This window comes from Rhipicephalus sanguineus, chromosome 2, assembly GCF_013339695.2.
Source record: "Rhipicephalus sanguineus isolate Rsan-2018 chromosome 2, BIME_Rsan_1.4, whole genome shotgun sequence".
Classification (NCBI taxonomy): domain Eukaryota; kingdom Metazoa; phylum Arthropoda; class Arachnida; order Ixodida; family Ixodidae; genus Rhipicephalus; species Rhipicephalus sanguineus.
In genome coordinates, this window is record NC_051177.1 from 190,549,163 (window position 1) to 190,569,748 (window position 20,586).

At 45.9% G+C, this 20,586-nt stretch overlaps 1 protein-coding gene across 1 annotated transcript in view; it reads left to right on the plus strand.

Annotated features, from left to right (window-relative positions):
- Positions 1-701: 701 nt before the first annotated feature.
- LOC119382105 (uncharacterized) overlaps positions 702-20,586 on the plus strand; it is a 57,267-nt gene continuing 37,382 nt past the window's right edge. The window contains exons 1-4 of the mRNA XM_049413011.1: positions 702-731; positions 2,075-2,197; positions 4,288-4,489; positions 11,253-11,356. Coding sequence (XP_049268968.1) covers positions 702-731; positions 2,075-2,197; positions 4,288-4,489; positions 11,253-11,356 — 459 coding nt within the window. The remainder of the gene's footprint in view (positions 732-2,074; positions 2,198-4,287; positions 4,490-11,252; positions 11,357-20,586) is intronic.

Sequence of the window (20,586 nt, forward strand, 5' to 3'; positions counted from 1 at the left end):
AACAGATGAGACATACCGTTATTTCCAACAATGCAGTTTAGAATTGGGTGCGCAAAACTTCGCGTTAGCGTTCATCGCCATTGCTCATGTGTTATACGCTACGTACGGAACAAACGCTATCTTTGTGTATCCCATTGTAAAACTTGCTACTGCGCATGCGTCGTACGCCATCCTCTTGCGTACTCACGTTAAGTGGCGGAAATAGCATATGCGCCCAACGAACGCTATCTTTGCGTACCCTATTCTAAAACTGCTCCTTACGCGGCACACGTAGGTTAAGCTAATGTATATCGTGAAACTACCTTATCAAGCGGCCTAGAAAAAACGTAGTCACTATACTGAAATTAGGTTAAGAAATATAAATACGGTTTTCGCTCATAATCGTTCGAACATGAACAGTGATATTGTTGAGTCGTCGGTAGACCACAGAAAACCGCACAGAACCGTCTTTCTTCGCAACAAGAACGACAGGAGACGCCCAGGGCCTGTTAGAAGGTCGAATAACATCGCGTCGAAGCATGTCGTCGACTTGCTCGTTAAATACATGACGCTGTGCGCGAGGTACGCGATATGGACGTTGTCGGTATGGACGTCTCGGCAGAGTGGAACCCCTCGGAGACGCCGTCGAGTGCATTGAAAAAGGTAATTCCATGTATTAACGCACGAGATTAGAAGATTATGTTAGTCGTGTTGGTGAAAATATGCGCTTTGTGACGAGCTCAGACTCGATCGCAAACGGCATCGGCCAAGGCGGCCGAGGCGTACCCCTGTCTAGGCCTACAGTGGCCACTAGCGGAGCCGTCAGTGAAAGCGAGCTGTTGTGGATGGCTTGTCATGCACGATGGCACGTTTTTATTGACTACGTTCTTGAAAAACAAGGCAGCGTTGTGGCAATATGTTGCTGCTGTAGATCTTGAGGAGGATACGAAGTTTTCTGGGTGGTTTTCAAGCGCTGCTCGCTCGTTCGTCTTGTGTCCTGAACCGTCGTAGGCTGCGTGGCGGATTATTCAGAGCAGGCTGTGCCAAAATTTCCGATGGCACTGCAAGCCCTCCAAATCATGGACTACTTCGCACTGCTGCGATTACACTGTTGTAGATACTAGATATGATTAGAAGCACTTGGGCAGCAAGCCGCTCATGCGCACGCCGCTCGGAGAAACGGTGTGGCGAAAAAATGACTTTTCGGAAATGGCGTCAGTATCACGTGCTGCTCACACGCGCGACTCCGGCAGCAGCTTCCGGCGCTTAACAGAAAATGCTTACAGCGCTAGCTCTCATCTTCCACGCGCGTTCGTCTTCATCAGTGCGTTCTGGCGCGTTCCAACGCGCATGTGTTGTTAAGGCCTTAGGTTCTTGCCGGCGTACGACATCGTTTTTAATGGACCAGTGGTGAGTATTGGTGTTGGGCCAATTTCCGAGGCATGTGCATCTTCCTCCACGGACTACGGACGACGAATAGGCATGCCCTAGCCATAGATAGCTTCGCTCTAAAATGCGCAACTGTCTTAGTCAACAGCAGCCCCATTTACTTTCAGCGAGCAGCTAGGGCTTTGCTCTAGCTGGGACCTCTCTTTTACAAACACTCATTTGAACCTCCTGTGTGTGCGAACTTCGCGAGCCGCATTATCCGTATTTTCATTGCCTAGTACACCGCAATCTCCCAGATGCCGCAGCGCTAAAAAATTAGCATTATTATTTATATTTCGTATCGCAGTACTAACTCTACTCGACGTTCACCCTGTTTTTCTGGGATACAAAATATTACTGAGTTCACTGTTGCTATCTATGATCGCCGTGAATTCAAGCTTTGTCATAGTCACCTAACAAATCGTAATAAGTTGAACTCGGAGTGCCTTCTTTCAAAAAACCTTCTCTTCATTACAGTGTGGTGATACTGGGTGATGAATTCGCCTTCGCTTGTCTTTCGAGTGACTGTGGCAGCCATTCACCTTATGTTGAGTGCTATAGAGTGCGGTAAACAACAAACGCTTCGTTGAAATTTCCTGAAAGCAATTTCGCTGATACCTAATGTTTGCTTTTTTTTTGCAGTGATTGGTTGCTATATCGTGTGAAGATGAAAGCTCGTATTGAGGATGGCGTCGTGTATTCACCGCACCCGTCTATTGATATCCCCCTGTGCTCATTCTGCTGTCTTACCAGGGAAAGGTTGCTGGTGAACCCCGACAAGACTGCGCTGGTAAGAACGCTGCCTTCGTAAAGAACATTCATTTTCTTTCGTTTATTCCTGTACAGTAGCTTGACCTGAGTACTGAGCAATTCACCAGACCTACCAAGCAATTTTATAGTTTTTCATTTATACTTATAATTACTGCATTTCAAATGCTGAGAAAAAACAAAGACAGCAAGCCAAACTCGCCCGCTATTCTTTTTTCGACTAATCCCTTTTGTTGAGGGCAACAGATTTATTTATTGCTACAGTTCAGCTATACAGTACTAACGCAAGAAGCGCAGGAGGTGTCCTTGCCTTTAAGTGGATGTATGTTTGTCTTTCGTTTTTAGCTCTACAGCATTACATTTACAAAATGGGTCTCTATTGAAGGCGAAGGAGAATACATTATAATACAAAAGGAGCAGTGAAATGTGCGGCAAAAACCAAATATATATCTGCACTAAAACGCAGAATAGCCAAAACAAACAATATGATGTGAAGAAACTAGCCTAAAGGTGGTGTGAGCAGATTATCGCACGTCATCCAAACCATCTTATGTTCCAGTGTTCACTAAAGAAAAAGAATTCACACATATTCAAGGCGTGAATGATGATGAGTGGGTGAAGCTCTGGGGATCTCTGGGATGAGTGGGTGATGAATGGGCGAAGCACTGGGAATGTAGGGCCGGTGGGAATTTCTCTTGTGCGTAGTTGAGCAATAAAGATTCGCAGCGTGCACGTTAACTAAAAGCGGACTGCGTGTCTCTGCGTATAATCTTTCTTCCGTCTCTCATTTCCCATAGCAGTGATTTTTCTGTGGGAAACATAGGCGTACACTGCATTCTGCGCCCCTGCACAGGTGCCACTCATTGTGCCATACCATCGTCGCCTATCATCACACCACCCTCTTTCTCTTTCTTTCCCCTTCCCCCTTACCCCCGTGAGGAGTAGCAGGCTAGAAACCCGCTTTCCAGGCCGACCTCTGCTCCTTCTTGTCATTAAAGCATCTTCTTCTTCCTCGACAACTTATTTGACCAAGGAGGTTTAAAATTGATCTTGACAGTGGAACGAAGGCTATGGAGGCAGGGCTTCTGCACATACGCGTTGCTCCGCAAATAGTACGCCATCTTGCCGCCGATTTCGGTTTAGCTCGCCCGCATCGTTAACGCGTTTACAAAATTATGCACGTGAAAAATGTGAATGGGAAAAACATTTTGATCGCTCAGCGTACATTTTAGCGTCAAATTACGAGTGTATTTTTTGGAGAACTAACCAGCGTGTTTGCGGACGCACACTGACCTACTGCGTCATGGACGCCATGTTTACATTGGAAAACGGCCGTGCTGGAAAGGTGGTGCTGAATAAGAAATAAAAAGAACAGGAAGGCATTCTTGCAAAGTCAACAATAACTGTATTTTACCTACGATTTCCGGCAACTGTTTCAGCCTTATAATAAATGAATTAGCATATATTTTATCAAGCCAAATGAGAAAATTATTAGTAAAACCTAAATAATATTTTTTGGTGTGTTAGCTAGGCATGCGCTTCGGTTCTGTACCTTCCACAGTGATGTCAATAAAAGTTGTCGCCGAGTATAGTGTTGGTGGAACACCCTTTCCTACATGCTTAGCCCCTCCCCCAATTTTTTTTTTTTTGGAATACGGGCGCTGAACTTACCGCTTCAATAAAGTATTTCCGCACTATAGATTCCGGGCCCTAATTTCACACAAAGCTTTAAAAAGCTGAGAGAACCAAGTCGCAGGTGCTTCAACAAACGCTGTCGCTTGCACAAACGTTGAAATTTTAAAGTGCATCAAGAGTAGTATCCATACATAGACCTAACTAACATAGCAAATGGCTAGCGTTTGAAATCGCGGCTCATACCTGAGCATCAAAAACTTGTAGTAAATGCAACAAACTGCAATTCGAGAGCACCATTGCAATAGAGAGAAAATTGTTTGCTAGTTTTCGAAAATAATATATATGAAGAGATAGAGAAACATTCGCGGTAGCTTTCAGCAAGCTGACGTGCATTGTTTTATGTGATCTTATGAGTTAATGGGGGCTATACGTTCCTTTTGCCGAATTCAGTATGCACATTTCGTCATTTTTCTTCAGGTTGATGACGCTACGAGCTTGACTCGTGTCGAGGTACTATCTCGGATGCAACGCTACGCTGTGGGTTTTCGGCAGAATGGCGTCGTTCCGGGGGACAGGATCTGCATTTACCTTAAAAACTCCATAGATAATCTATTAGCTGCGTATGGATGCATCATGGCAGGAGCAACAGTGGTCTTGGCCAAGACATCACTTACAGAAAGTAAGTCTATTCCAAGGATGAACATTCTTTTCTGAACATCTGCATTAGAGGTGGATGCAATAGTAATAATAAAAAAACGATGAGCACCGAAATGTCGGCTTGAAATAAAACAAAAAGGATTTCCTCTAGAAGCTTAGATGAGTTAGGTATGATTGATTGTGGCGCAAAATATATTTGGTGAAAGGTAAGACTAAACTCGAAGGAAGTGAAGTGAGAACACTTACCGTATTTATTCGGATGTACCGCGAGTTTTCTTTTTTCCACATTTTTGCTCCCTAAAGTCGACCCTCGCGTTACATTTGAATACGGAAATTACAAAATCGCATTTTTTTTCTTCCTGGACGCAATGAATAGTCGCCGCTCGAGTTGAAATCGTGGCCGCGTTACAATCGAGTAAATACGGTACTTCTCTTTTGCTACTCTCGGTCTTGCCACGAAATATATTTTGCACCATAACGAAGCATACCTAACCAGTTTACAACGACAGTCTCTCTAATCCTCGTGGGCGTAATTTATTAAAGACGATAGTCTTTCTTGGGATACTTAAACGGAGAAATTTTGGTCTGTCTTTCTGTCTGTCTTTCTGTTTGTCGGCACGTCACTCGATTCAGCCCCTCGGCCAAAGTTGAACCACTTGCCCAAGGGCCAGCCATCTTGAACTGGTACGGCTGTTCATGCTTGTGAACGTTGTCGATCAAAAAGTAAATATCACGCATACCTGAGGCGCAACATCACTAGGTAAGTATTAGGTGGTGTGTTCCTTTAATAGAAAATGCATACATACGTAATTCCAAAGACCCTACTTTCTTAACCGGCGCTGAAAATGCGACTGCGCTGAAACTTGCCTTCCTCTGTGCCCTATGCACGAGCTCATTGTTGTGTTTCGGTTTCGGTTCTGTATTGCACTGTACAAATGCTATGGGGCGCCGCTCTGGCATTCCTGTTTTACGCAGGCGACGTGTAAATAAAAGAGCGTGTGGAGAGTACTCGTTGAGTGCGGACGTTTCTTCTGCTTCAGCGCATCGCGCCAAACCGCGTGTTCGGGCTGGTTGGCGTCCCCACCGGTCGCGTTCGTCACCGCCGGTCTTCGCCTGCTGCTGCGCCGGGACTACCAGCTCGCAACACAGCACTCATGTTTCCCGACGTATTGCCAGATGGCGTCTATATCTTACGCAGCGCCTCTTCTATCGTCTTTAGACGACATTTGCAGCGAAGCACGCAGATACGCGGCCAATTTTTTTTCACGATATTGCCAGCTCATCGACAATAAACAGTAATGAGCGCAGCTCGGAGGATCGAAATTGAGATAGAAGAATATCGATTGCTTTATCTTGTTTGCCTTTTTGGAAAGGCAAACAACGTAAAGCAAAGCACTTGAACTTCTCCTATTTATTTTTATTTATTATTTTTTTCTAAAGCGGAGCAAGCATTTTAAGTACTCTAGGTACAGCCGGCCTGTATTTCGGGCCTTATACAGTAGTGGGTATTGAATACATCATGCCGAGGTGTAACATACACTTTGCAAAAAAGCAAACGCTATTGCTCATGACACAATAAAGGTATGCGAAATCGCATCAGGTATTACAATCCCAACACTCGACCGTCATGAGTACACTGTAAGCAAAAATTAGCCGAGATGGAAGTTATATCAGCTTATCAGCCGCAAAATCTCCGAAGCCCGAATCATCTACTCAATCATAACGGTGTGAAAACGACATATGTCGTAATTATACTCCTCTTGCTAAGGGACGCAGGGTTGTCAGGTTGAACAGACAAAAAATAGCCAGGAAATGGGAAAAACTACCCAAAACGTAGCCAACTTGAGCCAAGGGCACTTAATGTAGCCAAAAGTAGCCACACATGTGTCAAAACCACTTCCACGTTTTTGTTTAAATGACCAAATGCAAAAGCCTTTCGGTGAGAATATAAACATGCACAGCACGAACAATTCAAAATCATAATTCCTGAGATTCCAGCACAAATTGTAGACTTCAGCAATAATTTCATGCATGATGACGTAGCTGAAGTTCTTCACCTATACGTGAACACCGCATAAGGTGAATCCCGCGCAAAGATGGCATCAACAAGCACATAATAAACACTGATACTCGACATGCACTCCTTCAAAGCGTCGTGAAATGCGACCAGAAACGCTACGCGTGTCGTGTCTTCCCTCTATCCTGGCCGTTACTTCTCAAAGGGCGAGCGGGGAACGCGGTGCGACAGCCAGGCGAGCGTCGGAAAGCAATTTTTCAATATGGATGGATGTTATGGGCGAGCCTTCGGCTAAAGCAGCCTCCTCACGGTGTATTAAAGCGTTGAGGAAATTAAACTTGTATTAGAAACGCGCCGAATGGGGCGGCCGTAGCAACGGCGCGTTTTTGTTTCTTTGTTTTTTTCGAGCCTGGTGGCAAGGATGTCCCCGCCCCTAAAAAAACGGGACGCTCATAGCATCCATCCGTCCATCCAAGAGCACTGCGAGAGGAAAGTGTGAAAGATAAAAGGCGCGTTCATGCGGAATCCGTAATGTGTTTGGCAGTAGCTCATTGGGCTAAACGCCCGCTACCCATCGTCGCGAACCGAGAGGACATAAATTCGACTCCTGTCAACGCAACTTTTTCGTATGTTTCTTTTTCTTTGCCATCTGATGGCGTTAATTTTGTTAATAATATTATTATCTGCGGTTTAACGTCCCAAAACCACGATATGGTTATGGGAGACGCCGTAGTTGAGGGGTCCGGAAATTTCAACCACTTGGGGTTCCATAACATGCGCCTAAATCTAAGTGCACGGGCCTCAAACATTGTCGCCTCCATCGAAAGTGCAGCTGCCGCGGCTGGGCTTCAATCCCGCGGCCTTCGGGTCAGCAGTCGAGCGCCATAACCTCTAGACCCCCGTGGCGGGGCGGCGTTCATTTTGTTGACGTACTTCCGGGACGGAAATACGTCATGAAAGTTTTGGTGGACCCCGGCATAAAACACGTTCGTGTTAAAAACCAGGACACAGGAAACCAGGAACAGGAAAGAGGCAAAGCCGGTAACACAAGCGCGCACTAACAAATGTTAGTGAGCGGCTTTGTCTCTTGAGTCCTGCGTTTTCAGTGCACACTTGGAATGTCGAATATGCGATATGTAACGTCGATTAGTGCAGAGCGCTTTCGATTCCTGGTCACTTGCAATTGTGGTTGAACTCTTTCCGGCACGGAGGTCACCCACGGTAACCACCTTTTTTTTTCTTTTTTTTCTCTCGAAGCACACGAGCCTCTCGCGTCAGATTTTATACGGCACGTTTCTAAAGCTTTCAGCATAGTGACAGAGATGATGCCACTTCGTTTGTGCTTCATTGTTACAGGCTACGTTTGTTTTCATCCGGCTGCCGTCGTCTTCAAGGAGCGCTACACGATGGACCTTAGATAATTTTACAGAAATGAAAGTATGTCCGGTTCTTATTAAGTCGATAGCTTAGGACAACACGTTGTATAAGTAGCTAATACCAAGTAATCCAGAATTAAGAGCTGTACTCAGTCAGCACAGAACACTGTGTCGCTAAAGTTGGTGGTCACCTACAGTGACCACCATGCATGAAGGGTCTTAGAAGGCTGGTAATATATTATTTTTTATTGGTGCTTGGAGGAGAAGTTTTGCGAAATACTTTAATGTGCCTTCAAGATTCAGATGGATGTGTGGTATATACAATGTCCCCGTGCTCCAGGATTAAAAGCACTGTTTTGCAGCCTTCCACCGAAACTGACTGGTAGACCCTTACTGCATGGCGGTCACCTGAGCTGACCACCTAATATCTTTTGAACTAAACGTGCCATTTTTTTTTGCTTATGAGAAAATGATTTTCTCAAAAAGAATTCACCGTTTTTGCACAAAACTCTGTTTCCTGCAAAAAATGCGGTTCTGTGCATGAAAGAGTTAAGTCGCGGTCAGCAATGGGTGATCTGCAAAATGAGGCCCCATGCAACAGTTCTTGCTGAGGGCCAACGAGACATTCAAAAGCATTTTATGTGTGTGTGTGTGTGTGTGCGAGAGGCCTGCTTGACTGACAGGTTATAAACGTTTAGTTTTTTGTATTTATGATATGATCGACCATTGACCCTTACACCTGCATAAGCCACTGCTCCATTTTTTTATTAACGTTCATTATCTGCGTAATCAAATTGCAAAATTCAGTTTTCATAGCTCAAAGCACTCTTTGACTGTCATGTTTTAGCACCATCTACTCGAACAGCAGCGGCTGCGACGTCACGAGGTATTGATAATTTTGCTGAAATCGAGGGGGCAAGAAAGTAGCCAAAGTGGAGCCGAGTAGCCCAGACGATTTTTCTGCCGCCACAGGCCTAGAAAAGTAGCCAAATCGGCGCGAAGTAGCCAAACCTGGCAACCCTGACGGAGAATATAAACGAGAAGACCCTATTCTCCCGACGGAGTTTCCGGTCATGTGCTTACAAACTGCACATGGGAGTTTCAAAAACCACTTTTGGTAGAACGACATGCGTGGTGCATGTGTGTGCGCGTCCGTGTGAAGCTCCAGTGCACCGTACTGTAGGAACGAACTGCCGATTAGAGTTTTGTGTGAACGGCTAGGCTTATTTCGCGGTGAACCGCGTCGGACAGAGGCAAGTTCAAGTTCTGCCAGCGTCCGACCGCGAACATATCGAAGTGGCTCTCTTGTGTTTATTCTCCCATCGAGTGGCCGTGCCCATGCACACGAGTTCAGGCCTCCGACACGCTGCGAATATTTCGCTTCAACGTGTCGAATTATGAATAACTACAAGGAATACTAAGCTGTCGTGATTGAAAGCTGTTGTGATCGTCAGAGGCTGCTTCCCGGAGCGTTACCGGCTACGACTTCCATGCGGTAAGAAGGCTTCGCTACGCCGTCGGCATCAAGCCGGCTGGAGGCCGGTGTGAAATCTGCACCGTCGACGCCCTCGTCGAGGCCGCCGGCGGCCGCTGCTTTGCGGAGTGTCACCGGTGTATCACCGGCTACAGCTTCCTAGCGGTAAGAAAAAGGATTCGCCACGTAGTCGGCATCAAGCGGGCCGGTGCGAGTGCTGCGCCGGCGACGAGCTCGCACTCACCGCCAGCGAAGCAAAGAATGTTTCATAGAAAATAAAGGCTTTCTGCATAAAGAACAGTTTTAATTGTCTCTTTTGCGCAGTTGGCTCACCGCCCTCGCTCTCCCTTCTCGTTTCCGCCATCCTCACCTTCACGTCTGACCTCCTCACCCTTACTTCCCTTTCCCAGTCCCTTGCTATACTAAACCATAGAATGCTATGCAATGCTCTGCTAGGGTGCCTGGATAGCCGAGTTGTTACGATGCTCGCCTTTTTATCTTGTGGACGCAGATTGGAGTCCCGCCTCGCCAAGAAGTTTTTTTCGCTAAGAACTTCTGTCTCTTTACAGGTACGCTGTGAATGCTCATTGTTTAATTACGAAGAACACTAGTGTATGGTTGCGCAGCGCGAGCGGGTGATTTAGGTGGTGCTATGCTTTGCAAAGTTGTGTATGTTTGCGTACGTGTGAGCGATGTTGTGTCGTTTGAGACTAGTTAATATTGGAGGTTCCCTGGCTCATGGCGTAATGCCGAAAGCCATCATTATTTTTCAATAGAGAACAATATTTACTCTAATATATACCTGCAAAAGTACGCCGATGGATTTAAAGAATCACTTCTATATGTCCATCTAAAAGCGCCGTCTCGTAAGGGAGTAATTTTTTTTACTCCGCCTGATCGGAGTATATTAAACTCTCATCAGGGCAATCGTGCTGCTCTCAACCGTGGTTTCAGCGAACTAAATCAGGTGTGGCCGCGACTCGCCGGCTCTGTTGCAGCGATAGGCCGATAAAGTGGCGGTGGTTTCTTGTCCCGCGCTCGCTAGTTTCCATAAAGTCCCTGGATATTTTTGGGAAAGTACCGTCTTTCTTTTAACCGAGCCGCCACGCCGAGCACCCTCCTCTTCAGCCTTCCACCTCCCCGCTTCACGGGCCGTCGCCTGGAAAACGCGCGCGTTATCTGCGTGACATAGCATTCTTGATAGGAAAGTGGCGCGAGCCGGGTTATAGTGCCGGCGCCCGCACGGTGGTCGTTTGGGAGAGGAGATAGATAAGAGATAGATACGGTTTGGACACTTGGGAGAGGAGGGTTGGACACTTGGGAGAGGATATGGAGGAGAGTGTCGCTACTTTCAATATATCAAGGGACTTTAAGTTTCCACCGTCATGCGCGCCAACTGGCTGACGTGGGCCAAGAAACCGCCGACAACTTATCGACCTATCGCTGCAAAGGTGCCGGCGATTCGCGATGTCAGATGATTTCGTTCGCTTAAACCACAGCTTAGAGCAGCACGATCGCGGCGCGCGAACGCGCTAGTCACGTGGCTTTTTTTCTGTTTTTTATTTCGCGGGCTTTCTTTGCAGATTGGAAAAAATGGTACATGTGAGACTTTCTTTACTGCAAAAAATGCAATGGGAGTTTCTGAACACACTCTCAAACTTTCCGAATTGAATTGCTCGCCTAAAGTCAAGATTGAGCAATTTAGTTAAATAATCCCAATAAACAAATAATTTAAAGACAAAAAAGTGTCTGTAGAGCGCAAGGTTGCTGACAGCAATATGCAACTGAGTTTACTCCCCTGCCTCCAATATTGCATATATATATATATATATATATATATATATATATATATATATATATATATATATATATATATATATATGCACACAGCTACAGAGCCTGAAACTATCGTTCGCAGGTGAACTTCGCTACGAGGCAGAGGACAGCGACAGCACGCATGTTCTGACTGATGTGGAGCTTACGGAAAAAGTTTCAAGAGCCGTGCAGTCATTGCCTCTCAAGGTTTGTGCCAACCATTTGACAAAGTGTACAATGTTTCATATTGGTACATACCATTGATATGTTAAGCTTTCGACGCCCCAGGGACACCGCCCAGCTTGGATCATCGTTAGTTACTGTTTATTTGAAATATTAAGGGGATTGTAAGCTACGGCATCGATTAAAAATTGCCGTTGTCTTTCATGGCAAATGAAATATTGTATTTAGTTTTAGCGGAGCTATTACACACGAACACATATCCGGCAACCGTAGCGTGAGCTTTCCGCTCCCGGCGGCTTTTCCAGTGCATTGTGCATCGGTAATGGCGACCAGTGGTGTCGTGAAGGCCGAAAGCTGAGGGCAGTATGAGTAGTCCGTCAAGCATGAGTGAAGCCAGAGGTATGTGTCCCAGGAATACGAGCGCCGTTTTTCTTTTGTCCCAATGAGCGGTCGGACACGAGGGAAAGAAGCTACGTGAACCCGCGTCATGACCTTGAGTGGTCTCTCATTCTCTTTCTTTGAACGTGCTCGCATGCTTCTATGAGAATGACGAGAGCGCCACTAAAGCCACTGGAATCTGGAAATCCAAAGCTCATGTGCGAACTGACAAATGATCGAGGAGAAAGGCAGGAATATTAAGACGTTTAGGACATCCGGTATGACGCACAATGTGCAATGCAGGTTGTCTGAACTGGAGCAAGTGCCTCTGACAGGCTGGCGGACGTTTCGACAGGTGGGCCTATCTCCATTTTTCACTAGATAAGTGCCCTCTATAGTCGTACGAATGTAACATTTCAAGAAACGGCGGAGATGTACTTGTGCTGTATTCATTCTGTGTTGTATTGCTCTTCCGCTTGTTGACTCTAATTTTCTTGTCTCAGCTTGTCTCATTCATGTCCCAAGCATGTCCCAAGTATCAGCTTGTCTTCGTTGGCACAGCGTCGCTTAGCGAGGACCGAGTGATTATTTGCTTTTCGCCAGCATGGACGTTCTCGCACCAGTGCTTGCTTACGGTCTAGACGTTCAATATCGGATGTCTGCGGCCTCTGCGGCGCCGGCGAGCGGTTTCGCACCTCCTACCCGGATAGAATCCATGGCGGCAAAGGCCGTCTGAAGCGCCTTTCCCTTTCTCATCACTTGGCGCAAACTGATTGGCTCGCAGTAAGCCGCGCCGCCGTTGCTCAATTTTGCGAGGCGCTGGCGCCCTCTATCCAACAAGCAGGGAACATGCTGGGAATGACATCGGGATCCAAGCTTAGAGCGTGACATCAAGAATAGAGGACAGGGCGAACCCCAATAGAGCTCCGATCTTAAAAGCGAGCCCTTTCCTGATAGCGGCATTACCAATTTGTTCTATGATGCTTGAATGTGAAGTAAATGCACTTCACAGTGTGTTCAGGCTTCAGAAATGCCCTTAGCTGCTGTCCAGACTGGCTCAGATAAAACGGGAAAAAAAACGCTATTCCTTTCTCACATGGTTGGTTTCGGCGCCGTGCGCTAGACTGCGACCCCGCGGACGCCTTGAAGTGAAAACGGTACGCAACGTAGGCACGTGAGACGCGAGGGGTTGTTTCTGGCGCCTCTCGCGGTCACTCAACCGACCTGCTATGTATGATATCCAGGCACGTGTGTACGTCATTTCAATTCCGTGGAACGCTTACACAAGGAACGCTATTCCCTCTGCCGTTCCTTCGTAAGCGCATCGAGTTACCGTTACAGTTCTACCGATCCTTAAATGAATGATGGCCTACCTCCGTTCCTCCCAAAAGAAACTACAGCCAGATACAACTTAAGACGTGTCCCCGCCCAAATGACCGAAGCTCGGCAGCTGATCGCCTCGGCCACTAAAGAAATAGTCCCGCTCGTGCACTCGGCAATGTTCTACGAAGGTGGGGTAAGCGGCCGTCCGGCTCAGTCTGGAGTGCATGCCTGTTGGGGCAGGCTTGTGTGCATCCGCCTTTGAGGAGCAACACCCGTAGACTTCGAAAGTTTCATCCGACTGTAGTTCCTAGAACGTGATTGCATGGAACGCCGTTCTTACAACACTGCTTCGGACAAGCTGCGTGTATGCGTCAGCGATGGGATATAATTTTGCATTTTCTGTAAGATACAGCATATCTATGTTGCGTGTGTTGAAAAAAAAAAACAAGAAAAAGGTCCTGGGTGTTGCGCTTTCCGGCTCCTCGCACCAGATCAGCAGCTAAAAAATCACCCCTTCAAACGACAGACGGCTTTGTGAGTTATTTTTTTCGGACAAACATTCAAATGAAGCTGCGCATAATGTTGCATAATATTCGCGTAAAGTGGCACAATATTCGCGAAAGTTAATTGCTTTGTCGTGCGCTGCACGTTTTCATTACGTCGTAGTGCACTAAGTGACTGATGCTCCTATGCGGTCATTAGGGCGAAAGGATAACACGCCTCAGGAAGAAGTGCAAGTGACCAAAGCTGGCAGCATGACGGCTACAAAAAAATCAAACAAAGCAACAAAAGTCAGGCACCTTCACTGACTTAACGCCGCGAAGACTGGTTAAACAGCGGCTCTGGTGGCATCATATTGATATTTCCTAGCTTTACTTTGCTGTATAGTAGCGTTGCCGCCATCTGCGTAAACGAAAGCCCGGTCTTCCTATCGAAATTCTCAGAACAGTTCTTGCAACAGATGGGACGTATAGCCGCCCTTTATATTGTGATTGAGGCGCGCACAATTCACTAAGGGACTCGTTTGTTCTGATCTTTCGCTGACAGTGTCACCATTCGCACATATTGCACAAGTGAAACCCTGGGACACACTATCTATCTATCTATCTATCTATCTATCTATCTATCTATCTATCTATCTATCTATCTATCTATCTATCTATCTATCTATCTATCTATCTATCTATCTATCTATCTATCTATCTATCTATCTATCTATCTATCTATCTATCTATCTATCTATCTGTCTGTCTGTCTGTCTGTCTGTCTGTCTGTCTGTCTGTCTGTCTGTCTATCTATCTATCTATCTATCTATCTATCTATCTATCTATCTATCTATCTATCTATCTATCTATCTATCTATCTATCTATCTATCTATGTTCCGGAGAGCCCGCGACTTTAGCCAAATTCTAGCTATAGACAGCTTAATTTTTAGTTCACCGGAGGGGAGTAGTGGGGCTGGACCAATTTCTGTGGCACATACCAGTTAGTAGCTGCGGACGCTCCATATATATTTTGCACTAAGCTCCGCAGTTAAAAGCCTGAAGCCACCCACGCGCCTCGCGGCTCCATGCCAGAGAGCTGTACGTTAACTTCGTTCACTTCGTCTTTGCGGCATGCGTGTGATAAATAATTTGAAAAAAAAATGGTTGATCCCTTCGCCAAAGGCATCGGTGTAACACGAAAGTGAAACGTGTCCTCGCAGAAGAAGTTGAGTGTTTATTAGGCATTGATAATGATGTACGAGAGCTTGCACAATGTTTATTGGTGTTTGGCAGCTATAGCAATGCTTGATGAGGACACACCCATGTTGCCGCCTGGTGGCACATCATCCCGACGACTAACGTCCATGAACATGATTAAACCTTTGTGGTACCTGTAGTCGGTAACATATATCTGGACGCTGCATATGGCGAATCCCACGCAAAGATGGCTTCAACATACACATAATAAATACTAATGCCAAGGAAAGTATAGGGGACGTTATTAGTAGTAAATGTAATATAAATGTGAAGAAAGAAAAGTGGACGAAAAGATAGCTTGCCGCGGGCAGGGACCGAACCTGCGACCTTCGAATAACGCGCCCGATGCTCGACCAACTGAGCTACCCCGCCGGCCATCACCCCGTCCACTTTATGGGGCATATATGTGTATTTAAACGTGGGAGCGTCAGTCAGCGCCGCCAGTAGCCATGACGGTGAGTGTGGAACACTCTTTTTCTGCCTGTTGGCGTCACGTAGCAAGTGAACTTCTTACGAGCTGGCAGCTGACCTATAATCCCTGGCATACTACCTGAAAGCATCAAGTCTGCCAGAACGAGCTATCTTTTCGTCCACTTTTCTTTCTTCACATTTACATTACATTTACTACTAATAACGTCCCCTATACTTTCCTTGGCATTATTGTCTGTTAGTTCTCATAAATATTGTGTACAACAAATAAAAATGAGCCCTTAATATTTCCACTTCTTTCCTACATAATAAACACTATAGCTCGACATGAATACGTTCAAATCGTCGTCATTTGTGGAGAGAAATGGCAAGGTGTGCGCTCTCTGTAGGCGGCGGAGAAACACCGTTAGGCTATTCGGAAGCGTCTATACGCTGGCGACGAGGCGTCACACGCTGATGCGAAAGGCGAATCGCGTGACTGCGTCGTCACCGAATCAAAGCACCGTAGAGGCCACATTTCACCAATCCGCCTGGGACCGGTACCATATTGAAATACAATATTGCAATACAATATTGCAATACAATATTGCAATACAGTATTGCTTTTCTGGAATATTGCTTTTCTAGAATATTGCAGCGAAAGCCTCCGCCGCGATGAGATTACCGAAACGCTCGCAGTCGGGGCTAGTTAGTGTCACGATGCATTACTCGTGGCCTTCGAGATTTGCTCCGGCAACGCGCCGTTGCTAGTGTTGCCCAGGCCGTTCCATTCGCACGGGGAGAGCGTATTCTGAGAAAGCGGTGTGACAGCCAGAAGAGCATCGGCTATTGGGCGATGATCTTCATTACTGAGCTTGGGCTAAGGTCGCCATCCCGCGAAATGTTAAAAGGTTAACAGAAAGATCACAGTACAGCCGGGCGAGAAAAGCGACGGAAAAAGTGACGGGCGTCGTGTCGCCACAGTAGCCTGGCCATTATTTCTCACGGTTCGAGCAGGGAACGCGGTGTGACAATAATGCTTGCATCGCAGAGCTATTTTAGGGGCGAAGCTCCTTATGCCGTGGGTATGTGCATCCTCCGTTTGTTTGTTTGTAGTAGCCACCTCTAGTTCGTGAGAGGCGCGTTCTGTTATGCAGTAGAAGAAGAACACGACGTTGACGAGTGAGACTCTCGTGCGTGTTCGCCTGTGTGGCGTTCTTTCTTCTTTACTGCGTCTCGTGTTTTCAACGACGCCCGAAGACAACGTTTCAGAAGTAACGCGCCATGAGGCTCCCTCTTGGCGCGCTTTCTCTTTCGCTCGGAGTCGCCGTGTGGAAGACAAGGCTACAGAGAACCATCCACGAGATAGCCGTTAACTTTGCAGTGGTCGAATGTCTTGGCAAAAGATAGCCGTTCTCTTATGTTTCTTTACTTGTTGATGCCTTCTGTAGTTTCCCGCCTACCATGTAAGCCTAGCTGGTTTTATGTGAAGCTTGTAGACGATGTGGAACGGGACCCCATACTAACTGCGGTGGACGTTCTCTGTCTTACCGAGACGTGGAACGCCAAAAGACCGTATATCAAAGGATACGTTCCAGTCGTCTGCATCGATGATGCAGAGCGTCCTGCAGGTGGTGTGGCCGTATACGTCAAACAAACAGAAAAGGCACAAGATCTGAAACTACTAACAACGACACGGAGCCACAACGGTGAATATGCTGCCATCGATTTTGATGGATGCATCATCATGGCCATGTACCTTGCACCCAATTTGTCGAGTGGGAATATCAACACATTCACTGACACGGCATTGTGTAATTATGACAAGTACAAGAATAGACCATTTGTGTTAGTTGGTGACCTGAATGTCGATATTACCGAAAAGAACAGTGAGTGGTTAATACAACATATGGCAGCCAAATATGCTCTCACGTGCATGTCCTTTAATCATATGAAACCAACGACCATCCGAGGGACGTGTATGGACCTGGTATTTTCAAATTTCCAATTGCAACCCGTACAGGAGCCGCTGGGTGTGTCCAGATAAGATCGAACACGAGGTCCCGGTCACCATTCCTGATTTTGATGAAATTTACTGTAGGTCTAGGCATTACACCCAGAACAATGGTTTCGCAGTTAGTTTTGCGAAAAAAAATTTTGTTCCCCTGAAAAAAAAATATACAAATTTTGGCCGAAAAAAGCACTTTTGCGCCAATTTCGCGATTTCTGAATTTTGAGCGCACCTAGGGAAAAAACGGTACACATCTTCGCCAGAATATTTATTCTCCTGAAAGAACAAGTGAAATGCAACCTTATGAGTCTTTTATTTCCCTTGCTTGTCGAAGCACTTTTGAAGAAAAAAATCACAAACTTGGCAAATCGCACAGAATACCTTTATTTCGGGAATTTATTGCTGCATGCAAGTTAAAGTGAGGATAATAAAACTCTTTACATATTAACTTTGATACTTTCGCTCTCTTTTAAAATAATTTGCATGGTTTTATCGCGTTCTGTTTCACTCGATAAGTGGGCTGAAACCTAAGTGATTTACCAAAAACGCCGAACTTTGAAAATGATTTTCTCAAAAAGGCCAGTTTTAATTTTTTTTAAAATCCCTCTGATTGACGTCAAGGACGTCTTCTACAATTCTGCTGAAAAAACGTTGCATTATTTTGGTTAATAAATGATTGCCGCTTCGACTGCGGATGAGGATGAGCTCCGCTTGCACGCCGAACTACGCTCAGAGGACAAACGAGAGAAGGAATGCATCCCTGTGAAAATTAAAGGCTGTTAAGTGCTAACAAATGTCATAGTATGCAACGAAAACTCTGCCGGCAATTTCCCAGTAAGCGCCTCCAGTAGTGCGCTCATGTGTTGCTTTCTCTCTTCCGATGGCCTAAAGATAATTAGGTTCATTCTATGAGCAACGTATGACACAAAAGAAAACCATTGACATCTAAAGAAAACTGTCATACGTGCTTCCGATGGTCGAACAACTCAAACTGCAGTTGTTCATCTCGTGCCAGAACACTTGTCAGCCGGCTGTGAAAAGAAGTGTGTCCAAGTCATTTGCTTCATTAAAGAACCGCTTTTACAATACTGTATTGTTGTGCGTCCGCAGATAGAATATTCAACGCAAGTCGAGCGTTTGCACGATATTTTGCGGCTTGGGGCATAACGGCAGGAAAAAAATACATGCATGGCTATATTGAAGGCGCTCAATGGGAAATTGCCGGCAGAGTTTTCGTTGCATATTATGACATTTGTTGGCGCTTAACAGCCTTTAATTTTCACAGTGATGCATTCCTTCTCTCGTTTGTCCTCTGAGCGTAGTTTGGCGCGCAAACGGGGCTCATCCGCAGTCGAAGCGGCACTCATGTAATGTGAGTGCCCGCTGCATCGAGCGGCCGCTGCTGCGGGTTTGTCAAGCCTCTGATCGAAAGACAAAGCTTGCCGAACTATGACACCTGGCTGCGCATTTGTTGGTGTAAAGCTGCGGATTTGTGATTATGTCACGTACAAGTATTTTTAGCAACTTATATCCGAGTTTCAGCACATAACGAACGACGCGGCCGCTAGGCTGCCATGGTCACATTCGACGCACTATAACTTGTTAGCAACCAAAATAATGCAATGTGTTTTTCTGCAGAACGGTAGACGACGTCATTGAATTCAATCAGAGGGATTTTTAAAAAAATTAAAAATGGCCTTTTTGAGAAAATAATTTTCAAATTTCGGCGTTTTTGGCAAATCACTTACGTTTCAGCCCACTTATCGAGTAAAACGGAGCGCGATAAAACCACGCAAATTATTTTAAAAGAGAGCGACAGTATCAAAGTTATTATAAACCTATTTTTATTATCCTCACATTAACTTGCTTGCAGCAGTAAATTCCCGAAATACAGGTATTTTGTGCGATTTGCCATGTTTGTGATTTTTTTCTTCAAAAGTGCTTCGACAAGCAAGAAAAATAAAAAACTAATAAGATTTTATTTCACTTGTTCTTTAAGGGGAATAAATATTGTGACGAAGAAGTGCACCGTTTTTTCCCTAGGTGCGCTCAAAATTCAGAATTCGCGAAATTGGCGGAAAAGTGTTTTTGAAGCCAATATTTGTATATTTTTTTCAGGCGAACAAAATTTTTTTTCGCACAACTAACTGCGAAACCATTGTTCTGTGTGTAATGCCTAGACCTACAGTAAATTTCATGAAAATCGGAAATGGTGACCGGGACCTCGTGTTCGATCTTATCTGGACACACCACGCTATCCCTTCATTTGACGGACCATAAAGGCGTGATAATGAAGGGACAACGCAAGCCAAGCATCGTCTAACTAAGAAAAATAAAAGTTGATGTATGTAATATACACACAGTGTTTCCCACTCTTTATATGACGATTGATGGCACGTTACACAGAAGATTCACGGTTTACCGATGATATCCTCCGGAGCTTCGCCCCACTCATCATCATTCACCATGTGGATATGCTGTGTTTTTCAGCTTTTTATGGCTCTTGGATCGATCACCTTCACTGTTATCAAGTCTTGCGCGGCCGAGCACAAGTTTGTTCATTTTTTTTAAAATATGGACGGATGGTATGAGTGAAGCTTGGGCTAAAGCCGCCACTCCGCTGTGTGAGCCGTTTTTCGAAACGTGCTGAATTACATGTCCGTAGAAACGGTGCAACGGTGCGTTGTCGGAGGTATTCGCGGAGGCCATGCACTACTTCACACCACCGCTACCAGATGACGACACAACCCCACAAATCAAGAACACTGTGAGAGGTAAAAGGCACGTTCGTAAAGCCTCCTGAATGCGTGATCGTAGCGCAGGAGCTAGAGAGTCCGTCACCTACCATCGCGGACGGAGAGGTGATGGGTTCGACTCCCGTTTACGGAATTTTTTTCTTCGCCATCTGATCGTGTACATTTTTCTAACGTATTTCCGTGACGGAAATACGTCATGAGAGTCTTGGTCGACCCCTGCATAAAACAGCTTCGTGTTAAAACTAACGCTGGCATTTCAGATCTTGACTGCCAGAAGTTGCTAGCGGAGCGGGCTATCAGAGTTACGGGCGAGAATGACCCCCGCAGTCACGCGCGTGATCCGCTGTGAAAGGGAAGGGGCCAGTGGTCCACGCGGCCACTTCCCTCTCACGTTCATGTGCTTCTCGAAAATTCGTGTTGTGCAAACGTGGGTGCATAGCCCAGCGGTTATGATACTTCAAGCCGTCAAAGACTGGATACAAACCCCGCCTAGTCAAGATAATTTGCTGTATTAATGCTAAATCTTCAGATGCCTCATGAAACGCTAAAATTGACCGGCGTCCCGTGGCGTGAGCGCCAATACGAATGATGCAAAATATCGTCATCCCATGACGTCATCATCCCGCCACAGGCCG